At 61.2% G+C, this 21,323-nt stretch overlaps 1 protein-coding gene across 2 annotated transcripts in view; it reads left to right on the forward strand.

The window, feature by feature from the left end:
- JPH3 (junctophilin 3) overlaps window positions 1-17,652 on the forward strand; it is an 81,275-nt gene extending 63,623 nt beyond the window's left edge. Inside the window, exons 3-5 of one of the 2 annotated variants that reach the window (XM_059904949.1) lie at window positions 12,419-12,543; window positions 13,673-14,526; window positions 16,212-17,652. In XM_059904949.1, the coding sequence (XP_059760932.1) occupies window positions 12,419-12,543; window positions 13,673-14,526; window positions 16,212-16,292 (1,060 nt within the window). In that variant the 3' untranslated portion in view covers window positions 16,293-17,652. Of the gene's footprint in view, window positions 1-12,418; window positions 12,544-12,673; window positions 12,772-13,672; window positions 14,527-16,211 lie in introns of those variants that run through there. The other variant, XM_059904950.1, reaches the window with a different exon arrangement.
- The last annotated feature ends 3,671 nt before the right edge of the window (window positions 17,653-21,323 follow it).

Raw genomic sequence — 21,323 nt, forward strand, 5'->3', positions numbered from 1 at the left:
CAGGTCAGGACGCCAGGAGCAAGTGGACAAGTGAGCCCAACAGACCTGCTCTCCCAGCGGGTGTCGGTGGTGACTGAGCCCTGCTGTGGGAAGGCGTTTCCGTGTCTGGGTTGAGTTTTCTACCCTCGTCTCTGTCGTCTTCTGTTTTGTTCCAGGAGGGTGGTTTTCTAGACTTTTATGTATTTTCATGGCAAAGGGTTTCTTTTAACTTGGAAAAGAACAGCACAGCAAAGGAAGTTCAGAGATGGCCAGGGCACCGCGGAGAGCAGGGAGGGGGCTGCGGTGCTGGCCCTGCCCCCAGGTCACCCGTCCCACCTTTCCCAGCACCCACCCCCGCTGCACCCGATTCAAATGCAGCTGCCTCTCCCCTGCCAGCCCTTGGCCCTTAATTCCTCCTTGAAATACTTCCATCAGAACAGCAACGAAACAGAAAGCAGGCTGGCAGCAGGCTGGCAGGTGCCGGGAGCCGGGGAACAGGGAGGGAGTGACGCTAATGGATATGAGGTGTCTTAAAGGTGATGAAAATGTAAAATGAGAGTCATGCGGCCATCGCCATAACCTAAATATACTAAATACCCCTGAGCTGCACCCTTAAATAGGAGGATGTCATGGGATGTGAATTACACCTCAGTAAAGCTGCTTTTTAAAAAGCCTCATCTACAGAGTAGCCACTAATAAGGAAAACTGGGCTGTGTGCTGTCCACGCCTTATCTCAGGAGTCTCTACCGAGATCCCACAAGGATCCTTGTTACTATAGCTTCTTCAGTTGAGGAGACTAAGGCCCAAAGAGGCATGACGTGCCCCAGACGAAGCAGCCAGTGGGCAGGAGGCTGGATGTCAACACTCACCCCTTCACCCCCATCACACCTTCCTGGGCCATGACGCCGGTCCTGGGAAGCCCGGAATGCTCCTGGGGGTGGGAGGGGGTCAGGACTGCTTCCTGGGAGTGATATTTGGCCTGGGATCAAAGGTCCCAAAGAAATGGAGCATTAATACCCCATAGTAGGTTGAACGGTGGACCCCAAAAGATCTGTCCAGCTGGAACCTCAGACTGTGCCCTTATTTGGAGTAAGAGTCTTTGCAGATGTAATTGAAGCTCTTGACATGAGATCATCCTGGATCAGGGTGCCCTAAATGCAGTGATGAGTGTCCTTATAAGAGACAGAAAAGGAAAGACAAAGAGACACAGGGAGAGGCCACAGGAAGACGGCGGCAGAGGCTGGCTGCAGCCCCACAAGGAATGCCAAGGACTGCCAGCCCCGCCGGAGCTGGGAGGCAGGCCCGGCACAGAGTCTCCCCTGGGCCTTTGGGGCGGGGGGGAGGGTTGGACTTCCCACCTCCGGAGCTGGGAGCGAATAAGTTTCTCTTTACGCCCCCGGTTTGCGGTCATTCGTTATGGCAGCCCCAGGACCCTTCTACAGATCCCGAGGCTGCTCCCTGGGCGGGGTCTCGGTGTCGGGCACAGGTGCCTCCTGGCCTCAGATCCTGCCCCACGCCCCTGGCAGCCGGGGCCTTGCTCATCTCCAGCTGGTGTGCGGGGCACTGGCGCTGCACGTCCCTCTGTGACGGCCTTTTGACCCCCATCTGTTTCTGTGCTTGTGAGTCAGCCTCGCTGGACCCGCCGGTACACTGGACACCATTTCCTTCTTCACTTTGAGTTTTTCTTCCTCTGTCTTTGAAGATGTTTTAGTAGGAAAAGAAAAGGGGGGAGGAGGTGGGGGAGACCTGGCAGGAGGCAGAGAGGCTGGCTGTCCTGGTTTGATCCAGAATGTTCTCCGGCTCTCTGGGCTGCTCCAGTCTTTGATGTTCAAACTGGGTCTGACCAAATGAAATAACCCTTTTCAGGGACTCAGGTGGGGTTCAGGCACTACAGACCCCTTTCCCCCAACCCCGAGTTTCCTGGCTCCGGTAGAAAACCCCATTGAAATAGTTGCAACAAGGGACTTGTTTTGTATTATACTGTTCTTTTTTGACTTTAATCATTTTGGAAGATATTGCCAGTCGCCTGCCTTACTTGTGTGGATCGGCTGAGGCAGTGGACGGGGGCACGGACAACAGATTTATTTCCTCCCAGCCCTGGAGGCTGGATGGCTGACATCAAGGTGTCGCCAGGTTGGTCTCAGAGACTCTCTCACCGGCACATACACGGCTCTCTCCTCCCTGTGTCCTCATGTGGTCGCCCCCCTGTGTGTCTGTGTCCTGGTCTGTCTTCTTCCGAGGTCACTGGTCATAGTGGATCAGGGCCCACCCAAGTGACCTCATTTTAACTTGATTACCTCCATAAAGAGACTCTACTTCCAAATAAGGTCATGTTCAGGGGTACCGGGGTTAGAACTCCAACGTGTGTATTTGGGGGAACACAAATCAGCCTGTAACATACATATATTCTTGGTAATGCTTAAAGATCTTCCCAGGATTGAGAAAGAAAGAACCACACTTTTCAGGCAGGAAGAGAGTCCACCTGCCCTTGGGGGCCGAAAGCCCCGCATTCCCTGGGGCGATGCTGGGTCTGTCCCTTCGTTTCCTTGGGCCTCGGTTCTCTCACCTGTGAATTGGGTCATGTGGCGATTTGACCCCCCGCTCCGGTGCTCACCGCAGCCCCCTCCTGTCCTGCGTCACCAACGTCCCCATCGGCCAGCGGGCTCTGGTCAGCGCCTCTCCTAGTGAAAAAGCCTCGATTCCACAGCTGCCCATTTCCTGCCCCATCTCTGCTCTCCTCCACGGCCCAAAGGTGTGGACAGGGAGAGATGACATGGTGGTGGGGAGGGGGGGCGGTGGGGGGGGGGGACATGAGGTCCTGAATGGGGAACCCAGGGAGCAGTTGACGGGGCCACACGAGGCCCTGAGATGCAGCTCCTGTTCGGTGGTGTCAGGAGTCTGTGTCCTCCCCCGCCGACCTGTCCCAAGAGCCCTGGGCTCTGCCAGCACCTCCCAGGGCCCCGGGCAAGTCGCTCCACCCCTTGGGCCCCAAGTTGTCTTGTCTGCAAGATGGGGGCCTTGTGCACCTCGTGGGGCCCTGGGGCTGAAGGGAGGGTGCACGTGAGGCCGATTTCCGGTGGCCACAGTGTGCGGTGGCTTGAAGTGGGGTCTTAGTTCCCTGACCGGGAATTGAACCCAGGCTACTGCGGTGAGAGCACCAAATCCTACTCACTAGACAACCAGGGGCTAGTGGCTGCAAGTGGGACCCCGGTTCTTGTCTTCTTTGAAGAAAGAAGTCAGCAAAGAGACAGAAAATTTGTGAAACAGAATATTTATTAGAAGCAAAGTACAGGCAGAAATACACAAGGGTGGGCTCGGAGAGAGAGTCGCGTGCTTTTGGGGCAGTTCAAATTGCTCATATGGGGGCAGTTTTCCGGGTTTTCTCTGGCCAGTCATCTTGCTTTGTCTGGCTTCATGTCCATATTTGGTCTGACCAAGGGCCCTGCCAGATGTGCACCCATCTTTTACCCAAGACGGATTCCAGCGTGAGGGTTTCTGGGAGGTTGGCAGGACATGTTATGGGCTGGCACCCCCTCCCTCCTCTGACCCCTGAGGAAGGTCTCTGCACGTGTGTAGTGGGGGAGGTCTCCTTGACCCTAAGAATGAGCCCAGCTCCTCCCTCCTGCCTGCCTTACCATTATCTTGCAGTGTCAATAGGAGACAAAGCCCAGCTGCTCACCTGGGGCCCAACTGTCTCCTGTCTCAAGGCGAGACAGCGCAGGGGTCCCACTCTGCCACTGCTGCCCATGTGAGGGGCTCGGGGCTGACCGGGTTGCCTTTAGCCTTGTCACTGGGGGAGCCGCCGTGACCATGACCGTACTCTCTCACTCACTCACACGGTGGTCTCGCGCATCTCCGTTTATGCACCGTTTATTGGGACGCACGGCTCCTCGGCTGGAAGGCAGCCCTTAGCGAGGATCTAACGATGTGAAAGCAAAGGGCTAACACACGAGCCCTGCCTGCGACAGGAAGGCTTGTGTGCTTTTCCCGCCTCTGTTTCCCCTCAGTCCTGGCTCTGATCCCTCAGCTTCTCTTCAAGGGAAGCACAGCTCTCGAGTCTGCCCTAGACACGCCTGCCCTCCACAAGCGCCATGCGGGGTCGGGGACAGTAACAGGCCTGGCACTGCCCTCGAGGCAGCCGTGCCAACAACAGTTAGAATGAAAGGACCCTTCAGCAGGCGTGGCCGGGGCAGGGGCTGCCCCTCAGCACAAACAGTGCCAGCCTCCATCCCCCCTCAAGTGGGCCGAACGGTACCACCTAGAAGACACGTCCACCCGGAAACTGAGAGCAGCCCTCCTGGGAAGACGGTCTTTGCAGATGGAAGTGAATGAAGGATCTGGAGATGCAGTCGTCCTGGATGAGGGTGGCCCTGAGTCCAACAACTGGTGCCCTTACAGAGGTCAGGGGACCACTGTACCAGAGAAGATGGCCACGTGAAGACGGGGTCTTAGAGCAGTGTGGATCAACCTCAATTAAGCTGTTATAAAAACAGAGGGAACAGGTGGTGGTTACGAGGTCCAGACACCATTGCCAGCATGACCTGCCAGGAAGACAGCATGAGCGCCGGAGGACAGGGGCCGGCATCCCCTTTGTCCGGGGGCTGTGGGGACGAGAGATGGACGTGGAGCCGGGTCACGGCCTTGGGCAGCACGGGCAGGGCCGCGGGCTGTCGGGCAGACTGGGCCTCGTCCCTCCTTCCTAGGGGCCCCAAGAACCTCTGGGCCTGTCGCGGAGACCTTGGCACCGAGGGCTTCACGCCCAGCCTGACGGCCCCGGCTGGAATCACACGCGGGCTTCCTGAGGCTGCTGCGGGACCCTGCAGGGCCGTCAGGAGGAGGAGCAGGGCAGGTGGGACCCCGTGACACCTGACTTCCGTTTGGAGCCTTTCCCCCTAAATGTGCCCAAAGCACATGTGCACCTCTGAAAGACGGTCGTTCACGTGGCCAGAGAAACGTGTGTCCCTGTGCCATCCTCAGCCCCAGCCCTGGCCCTACAGCGCACCCAGGCAGGCGTGCAAAACCGCTGCCTCCCGAGCAGAGGAAACCTCCGCAGCTGTGCCCAGGTGTGCCTGTACCTGCCGCTCCCTGGGAGCCCCGTCCCCGCGGCGCCAGCGCGACCCCTCGCTGCCTGCGGTAGTAACCTGGGGCTGCTGTAACTGACAGCCGCAAGCCGGGGTCCGGAAAGCAGCTGTTTATTCTCGCAGTCTGGAGGTTAGGAGTCTGAGGCCCAGGTGTGGGCGGGGCCGTGCTCCCTGCCGAGACCCCGGGGGAGGGTCCTTCCTGCCTCTTCCAGCTCCTGGGCGCCCCGGTGTATCCCCCCCAATCTCTGCCTCTGCCTTCACAGGGCCTCTTCCCTATGGAAGGACGTGTGTCATTGGATTCAGGGCCGCTCTTATCCAGCGTGACCCCATCTTAGCTAATTACATCTGCACAGACCCTAGTTCCAGGTAAGGCCACGTTCGCAGGCTCTGGGCGGACGTGAACTTGCTGGGGAGGCTATTCGCCCCAGTACAGGCCCTTCCCAGGCAGGTGCTCACGGCAGCCTGTGTCACTCACCCTCTGGATCGATCACTTATTGTGGACTCGGGGCACCTTTTTGAGCTGGAAGAGAACTCGGATCCTCGATTGGGCCGGACCAGCGAAGGGACGTGGATGCCCAGACCCTGTGCCTCGGTTTCCTCACTTGTCAGCGCGAAGCGATGCCCACACCGGCCTCAGGGTCGTCACGGACGTGGAAACGGGCCGGACTGCTGGCCGCCAACCGGTGTCACGACGCAGCGTGTGGACAACTCCTCCCCCCGGGCGTCCCAGCACGCACACAGTAGGCGCTCAACAAGTGCTGAATTGAATCTGGATGTGAATGGCCGGGAAGGGGGCCTCTCTTCGGAGATCCCCAGGCCTGTTTTAGCCCCTTGGCGACCAGCACTGGTGACAGCTGCCTGGAGGCTGCGTCCCCTGAAAACCAGGGCGGGGTATCACACACCCGGCTGGAGGAGGGGGCTCAGGTTGGAGGAGAAACAAGGAACAGGGCGAGCGGAGAAAGTCAGGTGTGGATTGGGTGGGGGAAGGTGGCGGCCACGAGTGGGACGGCACGCCCCGACTTGGGCAGAAGAGAGCTGGAGGGCCCGGGGCGGCACTGGGGGCGGGCACACCTCGATCCGGTGCAGGAGCGCGTTGAGTGGGTTCACCACGTGTCGGCAGAGTGCAGAGGGCTGGCTGCAGACGTGCAGTAGCCGCTGGGCAGGAGCGGTCAGGGCAGACCGAGGCTCCCACTTTCCTGCAGTGGTTCTCAGAGTGGGGCCCCCAGACCACCAGCAGCTTCACCCAGGGGTGCTAGGAATGCAAGTTCCCGGGCCCCGCCCCAGACCTGCTGAGTCGGACACTTGGAGGGGCCAGGCCATCTAGGGTTTTATCACACCCGTTGCCAAATAAGGTCACATTCCCAGGTTCCCAGATGGACAAAGTTTGGGAGGGACACAGGCAGGTCACCGCACACCCCGCCCGTCCACCCATCTGACACGCCTGTGGCTTTGTCTCGTGCAGCCCTGTGGTTGGCTGTCCATCCCCTGCGCTGTCTATGGGAGACGGTGTCCCACGTTGGAGGGGGCCCTGCCCGCCTTGCCCCCTGGTCGGCAGGAACGCAGGGCCCTCCTCTCAGGGAGCCGGGGGTGCAGGCGCTGCCGGGCACGTGGGTGGAGCTGCCGTCGGGAGGTGGGGGCCCGGGGGCTCGCAGGCCGGCTCACAAAGCTGGCCCGGCCCGCCTTGGTGTCCCCGGAGGGACCGGTGCCCACGGGAGCCGTTACCCGGCTGCCGGCCGAGTCCTGCAAGTCTCACTTCAGGGGAGCTTTCGCGATGCCTTGGGAGGTTTCTTCTCTATTAAATGCAGTCGCCTGGATTTAATTTTATTTTAGGGTTGCCGCAGCATGTTCTTTTTATATACGTGTGAACGTATATGTGTAAATATACGTATGATGTTGGGGAATTAACGTCCGTGTGTTTTTACTAAGCAAAGCTGCGGGAACCAGATCATGGCCCCTTCGATCCCTCTGGCTGTGTGTGTGTGTGTGTGTGTGTGTGTGTGTGTGTGTGTGTGTGAGGGGGCGTCCTGAGCAGGCGGGCGCAGCGGGCCCTCCTCTCTGGGAGCCGACAGTCAAGGGTCGTCCAAATGGGGACCAGATCTGGGGGTGGGGCTCAGCCACACCCGCCGCGCTGGCTTTGGGGCCCGGGCCCAAGTCAGGTGTCCACGCAGCCACCTGAGGGCGGCGACCCGGCTCTCACTGTCCAGCAGGGAGGGCCTCCCTAGGAGCAGACCAGCCCCCCCCGGAGCAGTCGGCTGGGCAGGAGGTGCTTTTGTTTTTACTTCCGAGGGTTCGGGACAAACAGGGAAGCACATACTGTGAAAGCTGGGCCTCTGTCGGCCTTTTGGTCGAACCCCTCCCCGGAGAGGCTGTTGTGTCTGAGCCACGTGTCCATCAGGGACAGAGGGGACAGCACATGTGTGTTTACATGCGTGCCATTGGGACGTGTGTGCAGAAATGCGCTGGAATGATGCCTGTTAGCCTGACCTTTGAAGGGATTTAAGCTGGGTTCTTCGACGTGGGCGCTTATTTAGGGAATGTTCATGTCCTTCCTCTGAGCGAGGAGCCATCAAACCCACTGCTTCAAAATACACAGACCCTCGCTCACGTCTCCGTCCCCGTAACTCTGTCCGGCGCGCTGCACTTGGCCATCGCTCTGAAGGCTCTGACCACCCGCCGCCCCCCCAGCATCCCCGCAGTCCGGCCCCACCTCTGTCGGTTGTGTTCCTGCCGCCCCATCCCTCGGGGGCGGGGGTCGGTCCTACCTCTTGGTCCAGAGCCCCGTCTGGGCTCCACAACCATCGGCACTTGTCGCTTTCAAACAGTAGCTGTCAGGTGTAGGGACCTGCTGTTAGCAGGCGCCAGGGAACAGTCCTCGGGGGGGCGAGGGGGGGTGTCGGCCCCAAGCCACCCAACCTACACGGACCCGCGCGGGCCCCTCCCAGGCCCACGGTGCTGGTCTCTGGGTCATTCCAGCCTTTTGCACTTGGCACTGAACTCACCCTGCAGGGCCCCACGTCCTGCACTGGGGGTCTTTACAGGAAGCCCCCCCACACCCCGGAAACCTTGAGGCCCAGAAACTTCCTCCAGGCCCAGAGCCCGGCCCGGCCACCTCTCTCCTGAGGCAAGGGTTTGATTTTGTCTGGCAAGTGCCCTGAACGGCATCAACGCCGTTCCGTGCTTGCCTTGGCCCCTGGAGAGCTCAGAGCCCTCCAGCGCCCACTCTGTACTCACCCCCGGCTTCCATCCTCCCTCCTGACCTTAAGATGCTCCGCCGTCAGTGCACGCGTCGGGCTGCTCTTGGAACCGCTAGGTGGCGCTGGGGGCTCTGAGCAGCTCCTGCTGCTTCTGTCTCAGCACAGAAAGAATTCAGCCAGAGGCAAAGCGACAGATAAGAAGTGATTTACCAGAATAAGGCACTTGTGAGGCTTACAGGTGGGCGGGCGGGAGGGTGCTGTACCCAGAACTTAGTGGGCTAGTTTTATAATCAAAGGAAAATGAGGGAGGCGGCAGGGAGGGTAAGGACCACCTTCTTCCTCATTCTTGAGTAGACGTCACAGTTCCATCCTCTCCGATGTCCGGCAGGGGAGTTTTCTTGTCTCTACGTGGTCAAGCCAGGACTGTCATGGCACAATGGAAATGAGCGAAAAGGTGGTAACATATGCTAAAAATGGTAAATCATCTCAGGTTTTAGTACGTCACCTTTTCCTTATATTTTTGTTTTCAGTGCCCACACAGGAGCGTGTCCTAGGAATCATTAACTTACTGAGCTCACTGGGCAGGATGTGGGTCTCGTGGCGCCATTGTTTTATTGTTTGGGGGCATGTCTCATGCTCCTGTTGCATAGTTTTGTTGCTAAGTAAGCCTGCTTGGTTTTGTGGTTAAGCAAACCTGCTTTCTTGAGTGATCATTAACTCACAGGGGTCTCCCATACTTCTTTCTTTACTTATAATCCCCTAGTGGGATTAACTATTTAATCACCTACTTTGTCCCTTTACTCTGTCCCTATCGCTCTTAGGGCTACGAGACAACTGCTTCGATGATGGGGGTGCCTGGGGACGCGACAGCCCTGTCCCCCTCAGCCGCCCCGGACCTCCCGTCCTCACAGCCTCCTCACTCGGGGCGCCTCCACCACTAGGTGCACGGCCCTGACACGTTTACTTCTCGGGGTTCCGTTGTCTGTGACGGAAGCACACTGCACCCCAAGGGCCGGGCCCGTCCCAGACACGGTCTCTGAGGGCCTGCAGGAGGCTCAGGGTGGATGTCACCAACTTTGGGGGCGCCCCGTCTGGTCAGCCGTGATGCTCATTTGCCAGCTGACGACCCCCGGTCCCCGGGATCAGGGGCAGCGCAGTGTGGCAGGGTGCTTGGCTCAGACCCCAGGAGCAGCCCAGGACTGGCCCCGCCGCGTGGCGGGGTGCTTGGCTCAGACCCCAGGAGCAGCCCAGGACTGGCCCCGCCGCGTGGCGGGGTGCTTGGCTCAGACCCCAGGAGCAGCCCAGGACTGGCCCCGCCGCGTGGCTGGGAAGCGGGGTGGGCGCCATCTGTGCAGCAATGGGAGGGGCTTTGTCAACGCTGAATTGTGGCTCAGACTCCTGGTGCTGGGGGTGCAGGAGGGAGTGACTGCCCTGGGGATGGGGCTCTCTCTGGGGTGGTGGGAAGGTGCGAGAACTAGAGGTGGTAGCTGCATGGCCTGTGGACGTGCTGGACGCCCCTGACCCGGGACCTCCCAGGTGGTGCACCTTGTGACGTGCGTTTCACCCCAGTCAACTCAGTCGTGCGTGAAACGTCCACAACAGGCAACTCTACTGATTGCCTAGGGCTGGTGGGGAGGCTTTGGGGGAAATGGGGTGATTAATAAATGTAATGGGGTCCTTTGGGGGTGGTGGAAAGTTCTAAAATCGGCTGGGGTGATGGCTGTACAGCTCCGCGAACAGACTAAAAACCACTGAATTGTGTGCTTTAGAGGGGCGAGCTGTACGCTCTGAGTTATATCTCAATAAACTGTTACTACCAAAGCCAAACCCATGGTACGTTCTGGAGAAACCACATCATCCAGCACAGGCGAGCTCGGGCCCACGAGCTGGTTCTGGGCTGAGCTGGGGCCGTGCCGTGACAGAGCGCTTCTCGGCTACGGAAGCCGCCCTGCGGGAAGGGGACCAGGTCGACCCGTCCGGGGCTGGCCATGTCCAGACCAGCGTGTTTAGGCTTTGGGGCCTCATGGGATCTAATGAAAGCCATGGACCCCCTGCTTGCGGGGGAAGGAGAAAGCACGCAGAGCACCTTGGGTACAATTTCAGGGGATGCCCTGGGTCTCCGAGTCGGGGTGTCTGTGCTGGGGCTGCTCACCGGGGTCCCAGCCCAGCAGATGGGACAGGAGTGGGAGAAGTGGTGGGGAGTAGGCTCACCCGATGGGACCCCCATGCAGCCGGACACCCTGCCATCTGTCCTTTCCTCTCTGTCCCCGATGTTCTGGCCCCCAGATGGGCCTTGGATGACCATGGCCTCACACTGGCCATCACCAGGTCTGACCTGCACCCTCATTTCTGACGTGACACTGCCGGTTCTTGAGATATGTACATGCCTCTACCAGCCTCCAACTCAGGGCTGGACAGGAAAGCCCCTCTGTGCCGTAAACTCGTGGATGTGCCGTTAGGGACGCAGCGGAATGCACTGGCCACAGGTGGGGGTCACCGCGTGGGAGCCTGTGGGCTGCAGCCACGGTTTATCAACTGATGTGTTAACAACTGATAAACTAAGTATTCATAATTTGTGTTTTATTCCTGGCTTTGCCCCCCTGAGGTTCCTGCCCCTCTTCTGCTGGAATTATAACCGCGGAGTTCCCAAGGAATCTTCTACAAGGCGGTGCTTCTCAGCTTTCACTCCGAGGGGCATGGGATGCAGCCACACTGAGTGACAGTTGTCTTTCCCTATTTCTAGGAAACCACGCAAAGGATAGAATTTGCTCAACGCTGTGCGTTTGCACATAGGTTTCTTCCGACTTTGGGTCCTGCTCCCAGGCGACGCGGCGGGTGGCGGGTGGCAGAAGCCTGGGGCCCACTTGCTGCTCCGCGTCCTGGACTCACGTTCGCGTGACGATGTACATGTTGTACGTGTGTGTACGTCATACGTTGGTTTTCTTCTTGTGAACTCTTCCTGGTTAGCACAGTGGCATTTTGAAAAAACAGAAGCCAGTGGCTCACGAGGAGTGAGGGGTCTCCAGGTCAAGCCCGTGGAGTGGGTGACAGGGGCAGGGGGGCAGGCTGCCCTCGTCTCAGGGGAATCAGTCGTCGTCGCCTCGGCTGCCCCGGGGGGAAGCAGGGCCTCTGGAGCCAGGACGCCCAGCAGGAAGAAATGGAAACCGCAGGCAGGTGAGACCCTCAGATGCTGGGTGCTGTCCTGCTTCAGGCACCCAGTCCTGCCCCCAGAAGGGTCTCACACGGACTCAGCTGGGGAGGGGCAGCTGAGTGCCGGTGGGAGGTTGTGCTGCTGGAAGTGTCAGGGCGGTGTCGTCGGCTCATTTGGGTTCGCGGCCCCCGTGTCCACCCTGGGGTGTGCGCCCCACCCGAGGGCAGTGGCGTCACTAGCTGTGTCCATCGCCCCCACCCCCAGCTGCCAAGGGCCGTCGGGCCTCATCCCGGGCCACAGACTTGCCTTCTCTTGGCACCTGGAGACCAGGGCTCAGACTCCTCCACGCACACGGGGCTAGTGACGCCAGCTTCCAGGGGACAGGGTTTGGGCGGAAGGACTGCTTGGCCGGGGGCCCAGGTGCAGGGTGCTGGGACGAGCGAGGCCCCTTCACGCAGGACGGGGGAGGCCAAGCAGGCACCAGGGGCAGGCCAGGACGGGACGTGCGGGCCGTACTCCTCCTGCCCTGCGCCCTCTTCTGAGCGCTGGCTGGTCCTGCCGTCGAGCCCGCCCCTTCCTGCCCGAGGCTGGCCGGCTGCTCACCCTGGAGTGTGGCCCGCTCTGCCCACGGGTGGGGGGGGGGGCCGCACAGCTGCCCCCAGACCGTCATCTCTGGTCGGGTCCACACGGAGCACCTGCCCGTCCCTGGAGGTTCAGAGATGAGTCAGTCATGGGCTGCGGTCTCTAGCCTGTAGCCGGACCAGGGGAAGGAGGGAGCCTCCTCACGGCAGGACCTGGGCTCACCCGGATGGAGACTCATCCCAGGCTAGGTAGGTCCAGCTCTCGCTCGGGTGCGGTCTGCTCCGTGCCCAGAGCAGCTGGTGGGCACCCTGGCCTGGGTGGTGCCCGGGGACGTTTGCCGAGTGAGTGAGGTCTTGGGCACCCTGTCCCGGCCCCTCTGCTGCAGCCGCCCCCCCACCCCGTGCCTTCACCGCCCTGTCTCTCCTGCCCAGGACCTCCCACTCCCGGGCCAAGGCCGAGGCGGCCCTCACCGCGGCTCAGAAGGCCCAGGAGGAAGCGCGCATCGCCAGGATCACTGCCAAAGAGTTCTCCCCTTCCTTCCAGCACAGGGAAAACGGTGAGTCCCGGTGCCGCTGGGGGCAGGGCAGCCGGGGGGGGGGTGCCAAGTAACCTCCGCCGGTTCTGCCCACAGCCGCCATCAGCCCGCTGCATCCTCCCCGAGACGCTGTGTGCGCTCCTCCCCCCAGGCTTATGCTAGAACCTTCTGTGACTGCTGTCCGACGAGGCTGCTGCCCGCCATGCAGGGACTGCGGCCACGGCTCTGCATCTTTAGCTTCACCTCGTCTCACCTAATCCATCAGTAGCCACGCGTGACTGGCAGTGGCCGAGTTGGTCAGCACAGCTCTGGGACACGGGGGGGCTCCCGCCTGTCCTCGGGGTGGGGCTGGGGGGGCTGGAAGGAGCTAGGAGCCACTGCGCGTCAGCCAGATCCAAGACCCTCGTCCCCCCTTGGGGGACGGGCCTGAGGGAGGCAGGGAGGCTGGAGCAGGGGGATTACTGACCGGAGAGGCCCGCTGAGGCCGCGATCCTCCCAGCCCGACGCGCCGCCCCACCTGGGTCAGGCTCACTCCTCTCAGACTCACGCTTCCCAGAGCAAGTGGAAGCCTCTCGAGGTTTTGGGGTGGAATGTGTTCTGGGCCCACCCCCTGAGCTCTCCTCCCAGAGCCTGCAGTTCTTGGTCCTGCTGGTAGGATTCCTGGCCTTTGGCGCAGCCTTGAGAACCCCAGGACCCAACATAGGGAACAGAAGCACTGGAATTCAGCCACAAACAGTCCAAGTCCTGCCTTGTAGAACGTCACCTAGCACGAGATGTTTCTTTTATTGTCAGGAGGGGTCCGCAGGGGTGGGACCTCAGAATCCCTGAGCAGGCCAGGCCAGCATGCTCTCGGGCCTTGGGTCACCCCTGCAGCTGGGGGCGTGGACCAGAACGACTGTCCACCCCGCCCGTCCTAATCTGGTCATCCTTGAAGTGCCCACAGAGGGGAGTTGGGGGGTCTATTAGGGGCCTTGGGAACACTGTCCTCCCACTTTCTTCGCCCCACAGCCTGCTGGTGGGCAGCGAGTGCCCTGGCTACCTGCCACCATAGCCCGGTCCTGGTCCCCTGCCATTCTCAGGTGAGACTGGGCCTCCACCCAGAAGGTCCGAGTAACCCACCTCTGTGCTCCCCGTCTCCTCCCTGATCCAGGGCTCGAGTACCAGCGGCCGAAGCGTCAGCGTTCCAGTGATGACATCGAGGTCATCTCCACCGGGACACCCTTACAGCAGGAGAGCCCAGAGCTGTACCGCAAGGGCACCACCCCCGACGACAGCCCCCTGCAGAGCTTCCCCGCCAGCCCCACGGCCACCCCTCCACTGGCCCCCGCCTCGAGGAACAAGGTGGCCCACTTCTCCCGGCAGGTCTCGGTGGACGAGGAGCGGGGTGGGGACATCCAGATGCTCCTGGAGGGCCGGGGAGGGGACTGCGCCCGCAACAGCTGGGGAGAGGAGAAGGCCGGGGGCTCCAGGGGCGTCCGCAGCGGCGCCCTCCGCAGCGGCCAGCCCGCAGAAGCCTTCCGGGCCCGGGGCCTAGGCCACAGGCAGCCCAGCAACCCCAAGCCCCGGGAGCGGCGGACGGGGTCCCCCACCACGTTCTCCTGGACTTCCCACCACCGGGCCGGCAACCCCGGCCCGGGGAGCAGCAAGCTGCTGGAGCTGGACGAGGAGAAGATGAGCAGCTACGAGATGGAGATGAAGCCCCTACTGCGGATGGACTCCTACGCGCAGGAGGTGCACCCCCCGAAAGGACGCTACAGCAAGGGGGGCGCCGAGGACCGGGGCTTCGGGGCCCAGAGGCTGCGCTCCACGGCCCAGAACAAGGAGCACGCCAGGCCAGCCTCGTGCGCGGAGCCCGCCGTTCAGAGGCTGGAGAGCCTGCGGCTGGGGGACCGGGCGGAGCCCCGGCTGCTGCGCTGGGACTTGACCTTCTCTCCGCCCCAGAGGTCCTCACCGGTGGCGCTGGAATCGGACGAGGAGAACGGGGATGAGCTCAAGGCCGGCACGGTGAGTGGACGCCAGCGGTCTGGGGGCTGAGAGCCCGTCCCCCTGGGTCTCCCCCGACCCTCCAGCTCTCAGGACCCTCCTCTGCAGGAAGCCCCCACGGGTGCGGGCTGCACTGCTTCTGACGGGTCCACGTGAGGGCTACTCCCAGGTGCCATCTTTTCAGCAAATGCACTTGGGTGGTTTTGGAAGCTCCCCAAAAGAAACGGGACAGCATGAGACCCCCACCCTTGCCCCCAGACCTCCCCCTGCTGCCTAGGACGGTCCTCACCTTGGAGGGACGTCCTGCGTCCTGGAGGGAAACACAGAGGCCAGAGCAGGCAGGACACACACGGGTCTGGCTCCCACGTGGGTGAGAGGGACGGAGTCCCCCAGGCCTGTGGGATCAGATGCGCGGGGTGGGGCCGTGACTCGGTTTCCTCAGGCCCCGTGGCGGGCGCTGGGTCTCGCTCACGGGTGAGGACCACGCCTCATGGGTGAGACCCGCCCTAAGCACACTCCTCCCGTGGAGGGCGGGCAGTGTTGAGGAAAGAACAGAGGTCCTGGGCCAGGCTGAGGGCTGGGGCACTCGCACCCAGGAGGGACCTCCTGGCCGGCCCTTGGCCCACCGGCTCCCACTCCCCGCTCCCTTGACCGAATGGCAGCGGGAATGGCCCGTGAAACGCCTTCGGAGCCCCACGGCCCAGCGCTGACGCCCTGTGCAAACGGCCATCAGGCCCCTCACCCGCTGGTGGGGCACAGCATGCTCAACCCCACCTGAACACGAGGAGACCGAGCGCCTGCCTTGCGGGGCACCCCCACGGGGCCCTCTGGGACTCAGTACCTGCCAGGCGGACCCCGGGGCCGAGCAGCTTTCTGTTGGAAGGCGGCCCTCGAGGCCACTGTGAGCATCCGTCTGGGCGGTGGGCTAGCTCCTGTGACGCGCCTGCCCTCTCTGAACCCAGGTGCTCCGGCTGGGACCTAGATACCAGTTCTATTCCAGAAACGCATGTGGTGCGCGTGTGGGTATTTTAGGAAGCCGAATGATGGGCATGGTGGGAGATGCAGGAAGGGGTTCTATATTTAGCCCACTGAACCGTGTTGTGGCTTTAAAACCTCTTCAAGTGCGTCTTGGGTGCTTTAAAACAATGCTGCTTCGGGCAGCGGCACGAGCACGTGGCCACCTCCAGCCGGGCATGTCCTCACCGCTGAGTGGTTCCACGGGAGGGGGCTTCCAGCAGAGGCCCGGGGTGGTTGGGGCGGCTGGCACCCCTCATCCTTGTCCAGTACCGTGGCCTTGGCACCGTCACTGCAGAGGCTCAAGGACGGCGGGTCTGGGGGGTAGAGGCTGTGGTCTAAGCACCAGGTGGGCTCGTGCCCCAGGAGAGCGAGGGGCTCCTGGCGGCTGCGCAGCTCCTGGGCAGTTGTTCACTGAACTGAGAGGGCTCTCCCGTCGCCAGGTCTGGGGCCACGCTGGGCGGACTGCCCCTGGCATCCCAGGTATGCAGAGCTCGGGTGGTTATGCTGGGACCCAGGCGCGCAGGTCTGAAAGGGTCAAAGCCCCAAGGACTCCACACTGAGAAGCTCGTGGGAGCCTCTGACGGCTGCCTGAACCTTCCGTTCCCCCGGCCCTCTGGGAAGCCCTAGTTTCGCTCAGGAGGAGGGGGTGTGGCCTTGGGCTCACCTCCCCTCTTCTGCTTCCGTTCCAGGGCTCGGCGCCTATCCTGGTCGCCATGGTGATCTTGCTAAACATCGGAGTCGCCATTTTGTTTATTAACTTTTTCATCTGAGGAGATTGTCGCATTAGCAAAAGCAGCTGGTGTACAAACGGGGGACATTAAAAGCAGAACGACAGAAGGGAAGGCTCGTAGCTCGGACACCCAACGACAACTTCCTGGTCTTCTCACAGAACCACGTGATTGGGTATTACTCACAGTTTGCCTTTTATTCTGGGTCATGTTTTTTGGACTTTAGCCAAAATCCTTGGCTTGTGCAACAACACTCTGCCGTGGGGCACGCCGACCCTCCAGCTTGACGTGGAAAGAGACGGGATCCGGCAAATCGATGGCAGAAGATACAGTCCCCACTGTCGTCACATCCCCGTCTGGGACGTGGAAAAGGAGGCAACCGGAGGCAGAGCCCCTGGAGCGTCCGGCGGCTCGCGAGGCGGCTAGCGGGTGGCAAGCCCGGGCGTGAGGCACGGGAGAGGGCGCCCGCTCCAGCTGGCAGTGGCCTGGGCCTTTTTCTACTTTAAATCTGTGCTGCACACTTACTTAGGGAAGCAGAGACCTGCTTTCTCTTCTGCCCATGAAACGATCACAACCCGGCCCTCCGGCGCTGCCCCGACACTGAGTCTTCAGGCAAAGTCCTTCTTTTCCCCAGTCTCCCCCCACCCCCAGACCCCAGGGCTGCTGTGCTGTGGGCATCCAGGGGGCTGGCGCCAGGGCCAGGGGGCCAGGGAGCAGCGCGGGCGTGGGGGAAGGCCTCACTTGGACAGCCTGCCGTTGGGCCTGGGCTTGGAGCACGTGGCGTTTCTGCACTGAGGATGCAGGATGTGCGGCCAGGCTGTCAGATGTCCGCGGCCCTGACGGCCCTCACACGATGTCGTCCTCCCTCAGTGTCACTGAGCCCACGGGTTTTCACATTCTTGTCCTGTGCCTGCCTCGACGTCCCTCACAGATATGCATATTTCTTCCAGATGCCTCATCCATACTCTGGAGCTGGTCGGGTCCCAGGACAGGAATGTGGTTGAAACCCAGTGGCTTGACAATTCCTGAGAAATCATGACATATCCATCTCCAAAATATGCAACATACCTTGTTTCAATCCAAACCAGGTTCCTGGTGTGTCTGCCCTCCCTGCCAGCGTTGTCCCACTGTCCAAACAAAAGAATAAGGTCCCGGACTGTCCGGATGCCCCGTGGTCCCAGCCATGGAGCAGCCCCGGCCACATGCATGGATGTGTCTGTGGGGCCCGGGCCCGTCCAGACGGGGCCCCTGCACCCACGCCTGGGAAGGTCCTGGGCACGGCCGTCCGTGGACCCTGCCTTGCTTTGCTTATGTTCAGCTGTTTCTCTGCTACCTTTGAAGCAGATTTCTTTACTACACTGCACTGGATTGCTATATTTTTAACCAGAAATAAACTAAAGATTAGAGCATGTTCCCGTTAAATTCAGTTTTTTTTTTTCTGTCACATACATACTCACCCCGTTCCTTCTCACAGTTTGGTTGCGCTTGGGGGTCTTCTTTCAGGGCATGGGGACACAGGAGAGGGAGGGAGGAGCCATAGGAAATACATGGCTGATGATGTTACTTTCTAAAGGGACAGTTCACGTTTTTGTACACCTTACTCTCCGTTCCTTTTTTTACAACCGCGTGGCTGCCGCAGCCCTGGAGGGAACCAAATAAACATGCCTGCTCTTCGCAGCTCTCTGCGTCGTCCATGCTGGGGTGCGTGTCTGGTGATTCCGTCTGCAACGCTTTGTGAAGATGAGAAAGACTTCTGTGCATTCCAGTAACTGCATGACACAAAACGGTACCTACACAGGCAGGTTGCATACTCGCATGCACACACCCTGAGGTAACATAGCTACGTAGAAAAGCAACAGCACAAATGCCCGTCATCTGAGGCAAGCAGTGGCTTCAGGGCTGGGGGCTCCCAGGGGGCTGGCCGGCGCCCCATCACTTGCCCGGCTGCCAGTAACACAACTGAAAACCAGAGCAGCACCCACGTTACTGCCATTTCCCTACACCCGGGTGAATTCCGAGTGGGTTCCACGGAGACCACGACGTGCTGCGTCTGAGAGGCCCGAAGAGCTGGTTTTTTCCTGGTTTCCAGACCAGGCTGCCCTGCAGACAGGCCTACAGCTTTCGCTCAGCCTGGCCGGCCTTTCCTGCCTGCCGGAGGCCCGGGTTAGAGCTCCCTCTGGGCCAGGCTGGCTGACCCCGCTGCTGCCGGGCGCGTTCCTGGTGGACACGCGGGACGGGGCAGGAACAGATGCTGGCGCGAGGCCCTAGTGGCGCGGAGCGCTGACAGGTTTTAATTAATCCCAGAGCAGCCTCGTGAGAGTCCTCTTCTCCCCTAACAGCTGCTTCCGTGCTTGGAATGGGAAAACCAGAGGCTGAGAAATTGAGTTACCTGCGCTGAGCCGGGGAGTGGGGGACAGGCCGCCCCCGCGCCGCCCGGCCATCCCCCACCCCCAGGCTGGGAAGCTGCACCCGCACCTCACCTGCGAGAGCGGGAGAGGACGCTGCACAGGGTATGCGACACCTGCACCCAAACGACTGACGAGGAAGATGGTGTCCATGCAGAAAAGCTCAGCGTGGCCACAAAAACGCAGTGCCCGTGGCTGAAGCCGTTCCAGGGGAGGGCTGAGAGGGCTCCAAATACAAGGACTGTCCACACCCCGTCTAACAACCATAAGCCCATTTCTGTTAGACGCCCTCCGTGTGGGGCGTGTGGGAGGATGACAGGTGCTTTCCTACACGCACGAAGCCCACGGCTCCCCCGGGGTGCACGGAGAACGCAGTGCGGGTCCACAGACTCCCGCCGGGCCCGGCGAACATCCAACATCCAGCCTGGTCATCAGAGTGCTCCCTTTCATCTCAAGAGTCCCACTTTGGACACTAAGTTATACGGCCGCCCCACTTAAAAACCGAAGGGCGTTCCCGAGAGCCCAGGGGAGAGACCCAGGTAACAAGCCCAAGACGCTATGGACCGCTGGAGCAGACGAATATTCGGGAGCGTGAATGAAATGAACTGTTTCTGTTTTTCACCCTTTTTTTTAGCTTGGGTACCATCCCCCCGGGTCCTCCAGGCGTCCTGGGTGGAGCCCCCCCCGCCTCTGGACCGAGCTCAGCTCAGCCTTCCAGGTCTCGTCTCCAACGCTCCGTGCCTTCCGTCCCAGAAATTTACCGTAAAGGTGCCTCCCAGACGTCATGACCTCTCTTCTCACTGCCACACGGGCCGCCCACCCGCAGTCCACCGACAGCCTCCAGCTTGTCCTGTCGTGACATCGAGTCAGCACCACGACAGAGTCACTGTTGATCTTGCCAGGGACGAGGATGTGCTGCTGGTCAGTTACGTAGGGGGACCGAGAGTCCAGAGGAGGGCGCAGGAGGGAGCGGGAGCCAGGCTCGGGGCCTGGTCAGTCTCGCTCTCCTGCCCAGGGCTGTCCAGGTGTCAGGAAACGGGCAGGAAGCAAAGACTGAAAAAGCACCGGTCCCAAGTGCCGACTAGTGTCACTAACTCAGCCTTCAAAGAAGAAAAAGTGCAGTTGCCTTTGTGTAAAACCAGAGAACGAAGCTGCTCTCGTACAGCATGGCCACGAGCCCGGACCACATGACCTCAAGGACGTGGACCACCCTCGAGGGTGGGTACGAGGCGCCGGGCACCCGGGGGAACAGCAGGAAGGAGACGGCCGCACGGAGGGGGCCCAAAGCAGGTGGACACCCCTGAGGACGATGGAAGCAATGCCAAACGCTCCCCAGAACCGGCGCATGCGTTAGCACAGACGCAGCTTCTGGAGTCTGCTTCCACCCCAACGTGGAAGAGCCTGGGATGCCAACGGGCAACACGTTTTGTTCCAGATCGCCCCACACCTCAGGGAAGCAGGCACCCCCGGGGGTGGGTCACAGTGTGGACGCAGCCAGCCCCGGGCGAGCCTCGGTGAGCAGGCTCGGGCCTGGGCCTGGGGCAGCACCCCTCTCGCGCCCACCTCGCTGCCCCCAACACACACCCCTCACGGTAAGCCGGGCTCACACGGCTATCACACGTGCACACCCTTCCCGTCCTGCCTGTCACAGGTGGGTGCAGGTCTCCAGGTGCGCAGCCGCTGCCTGGCAACACGGTGACAGCACAATCCCCACCCTGGAGGCCCCAAGGAGTGGCCGAGACGGGCCTCGGCTGGACCCTGCCCTCCACCCGCTGGCGGTTCCTCGTTCAGCCCATTTCACTAACTCACTCCACGCCTGCCAGGACGGTCAGACAGGCGCCAGGCTCCTCCTGAGAGGTCAGCGCTTGACACACCCAAGGCAGGCGTGAGAACTCCTGGTCCCTTCAGAGCAGAGCCCGCTGGTATCCCAGGGCCTCCTGCGTGTGGACCACAGAACAGACCGAGGGTTTTCCGGCAGGTGTTGTGTTCAACCGTGACCAAGAGACGGGCCTGGCCCAAGGGCCCCCCTCTGAACGCCGTCAACAGGGCCATCAGGCAGCCGACTGCCGCTCAGTGAGCGACTCCCACCCCACACCAGGCCCGCAGAGGGCAGGGACGGGGCAGGAAGGGCCGGGCTCCGCTGCCCCAGCAAGGGCTTCCCAACACCGGGGGCAGGTACAGCGAGGAGACGGGCGTGAATGCAGGGGGCAGGGGCCCGCCTCCCCCCGTGCTGCTCCAGCACCCCTGGGACCCCCAGCTCTTCCCACTGGGCCTCTCGGGAGCCCAGCTCCAGTGACAGCAATGCGGCCTGCACTCACCGCCGGGCCTGCTGCGTGGCGGTCCGCCCCGCGCTGCAGAACCGTGGCTCACGTGTGGGCAGATGTGCCCCTGATGCTGATCTCGTGCTTCCCTGACAATGTCCTCCAGCGGGACCCTACTTATGGGTACCATCCGCCATCTCCAAAGAAATGCCCCCTGACGTAGCCTGACTGAAGTAAACCCACACGGTCCGTTCCGTGCAGGTGGGCCCTCACTCCAGAGGTGAAGCCACTAACCTGACGCAGATGCCCTCCTGTGCATTCTCTCACACATCGGTCTCAACCTGCACTTTCTTTTCTTCCTCCTTATGTCCTGGTACATGTAAACTGTCTGTTAATACAGGCAATCG

The sequence above is a fragment of the Balaenoptera ricei genome, chromosome 19 (genome assembly GCF_028023285.1).
Source record: "Balaenoptera ricei isolate mBalRic1 chromosome 19, mBalRic1.hap2, whole genome shotgun sequence".
NCBI classification, from domain to species: Eukaryota; Metazoa; Chordata; class Mammalia; order Artiodactyla; family Balaenopteridae; genus Balaenoptera; species Balaenoptera ricei.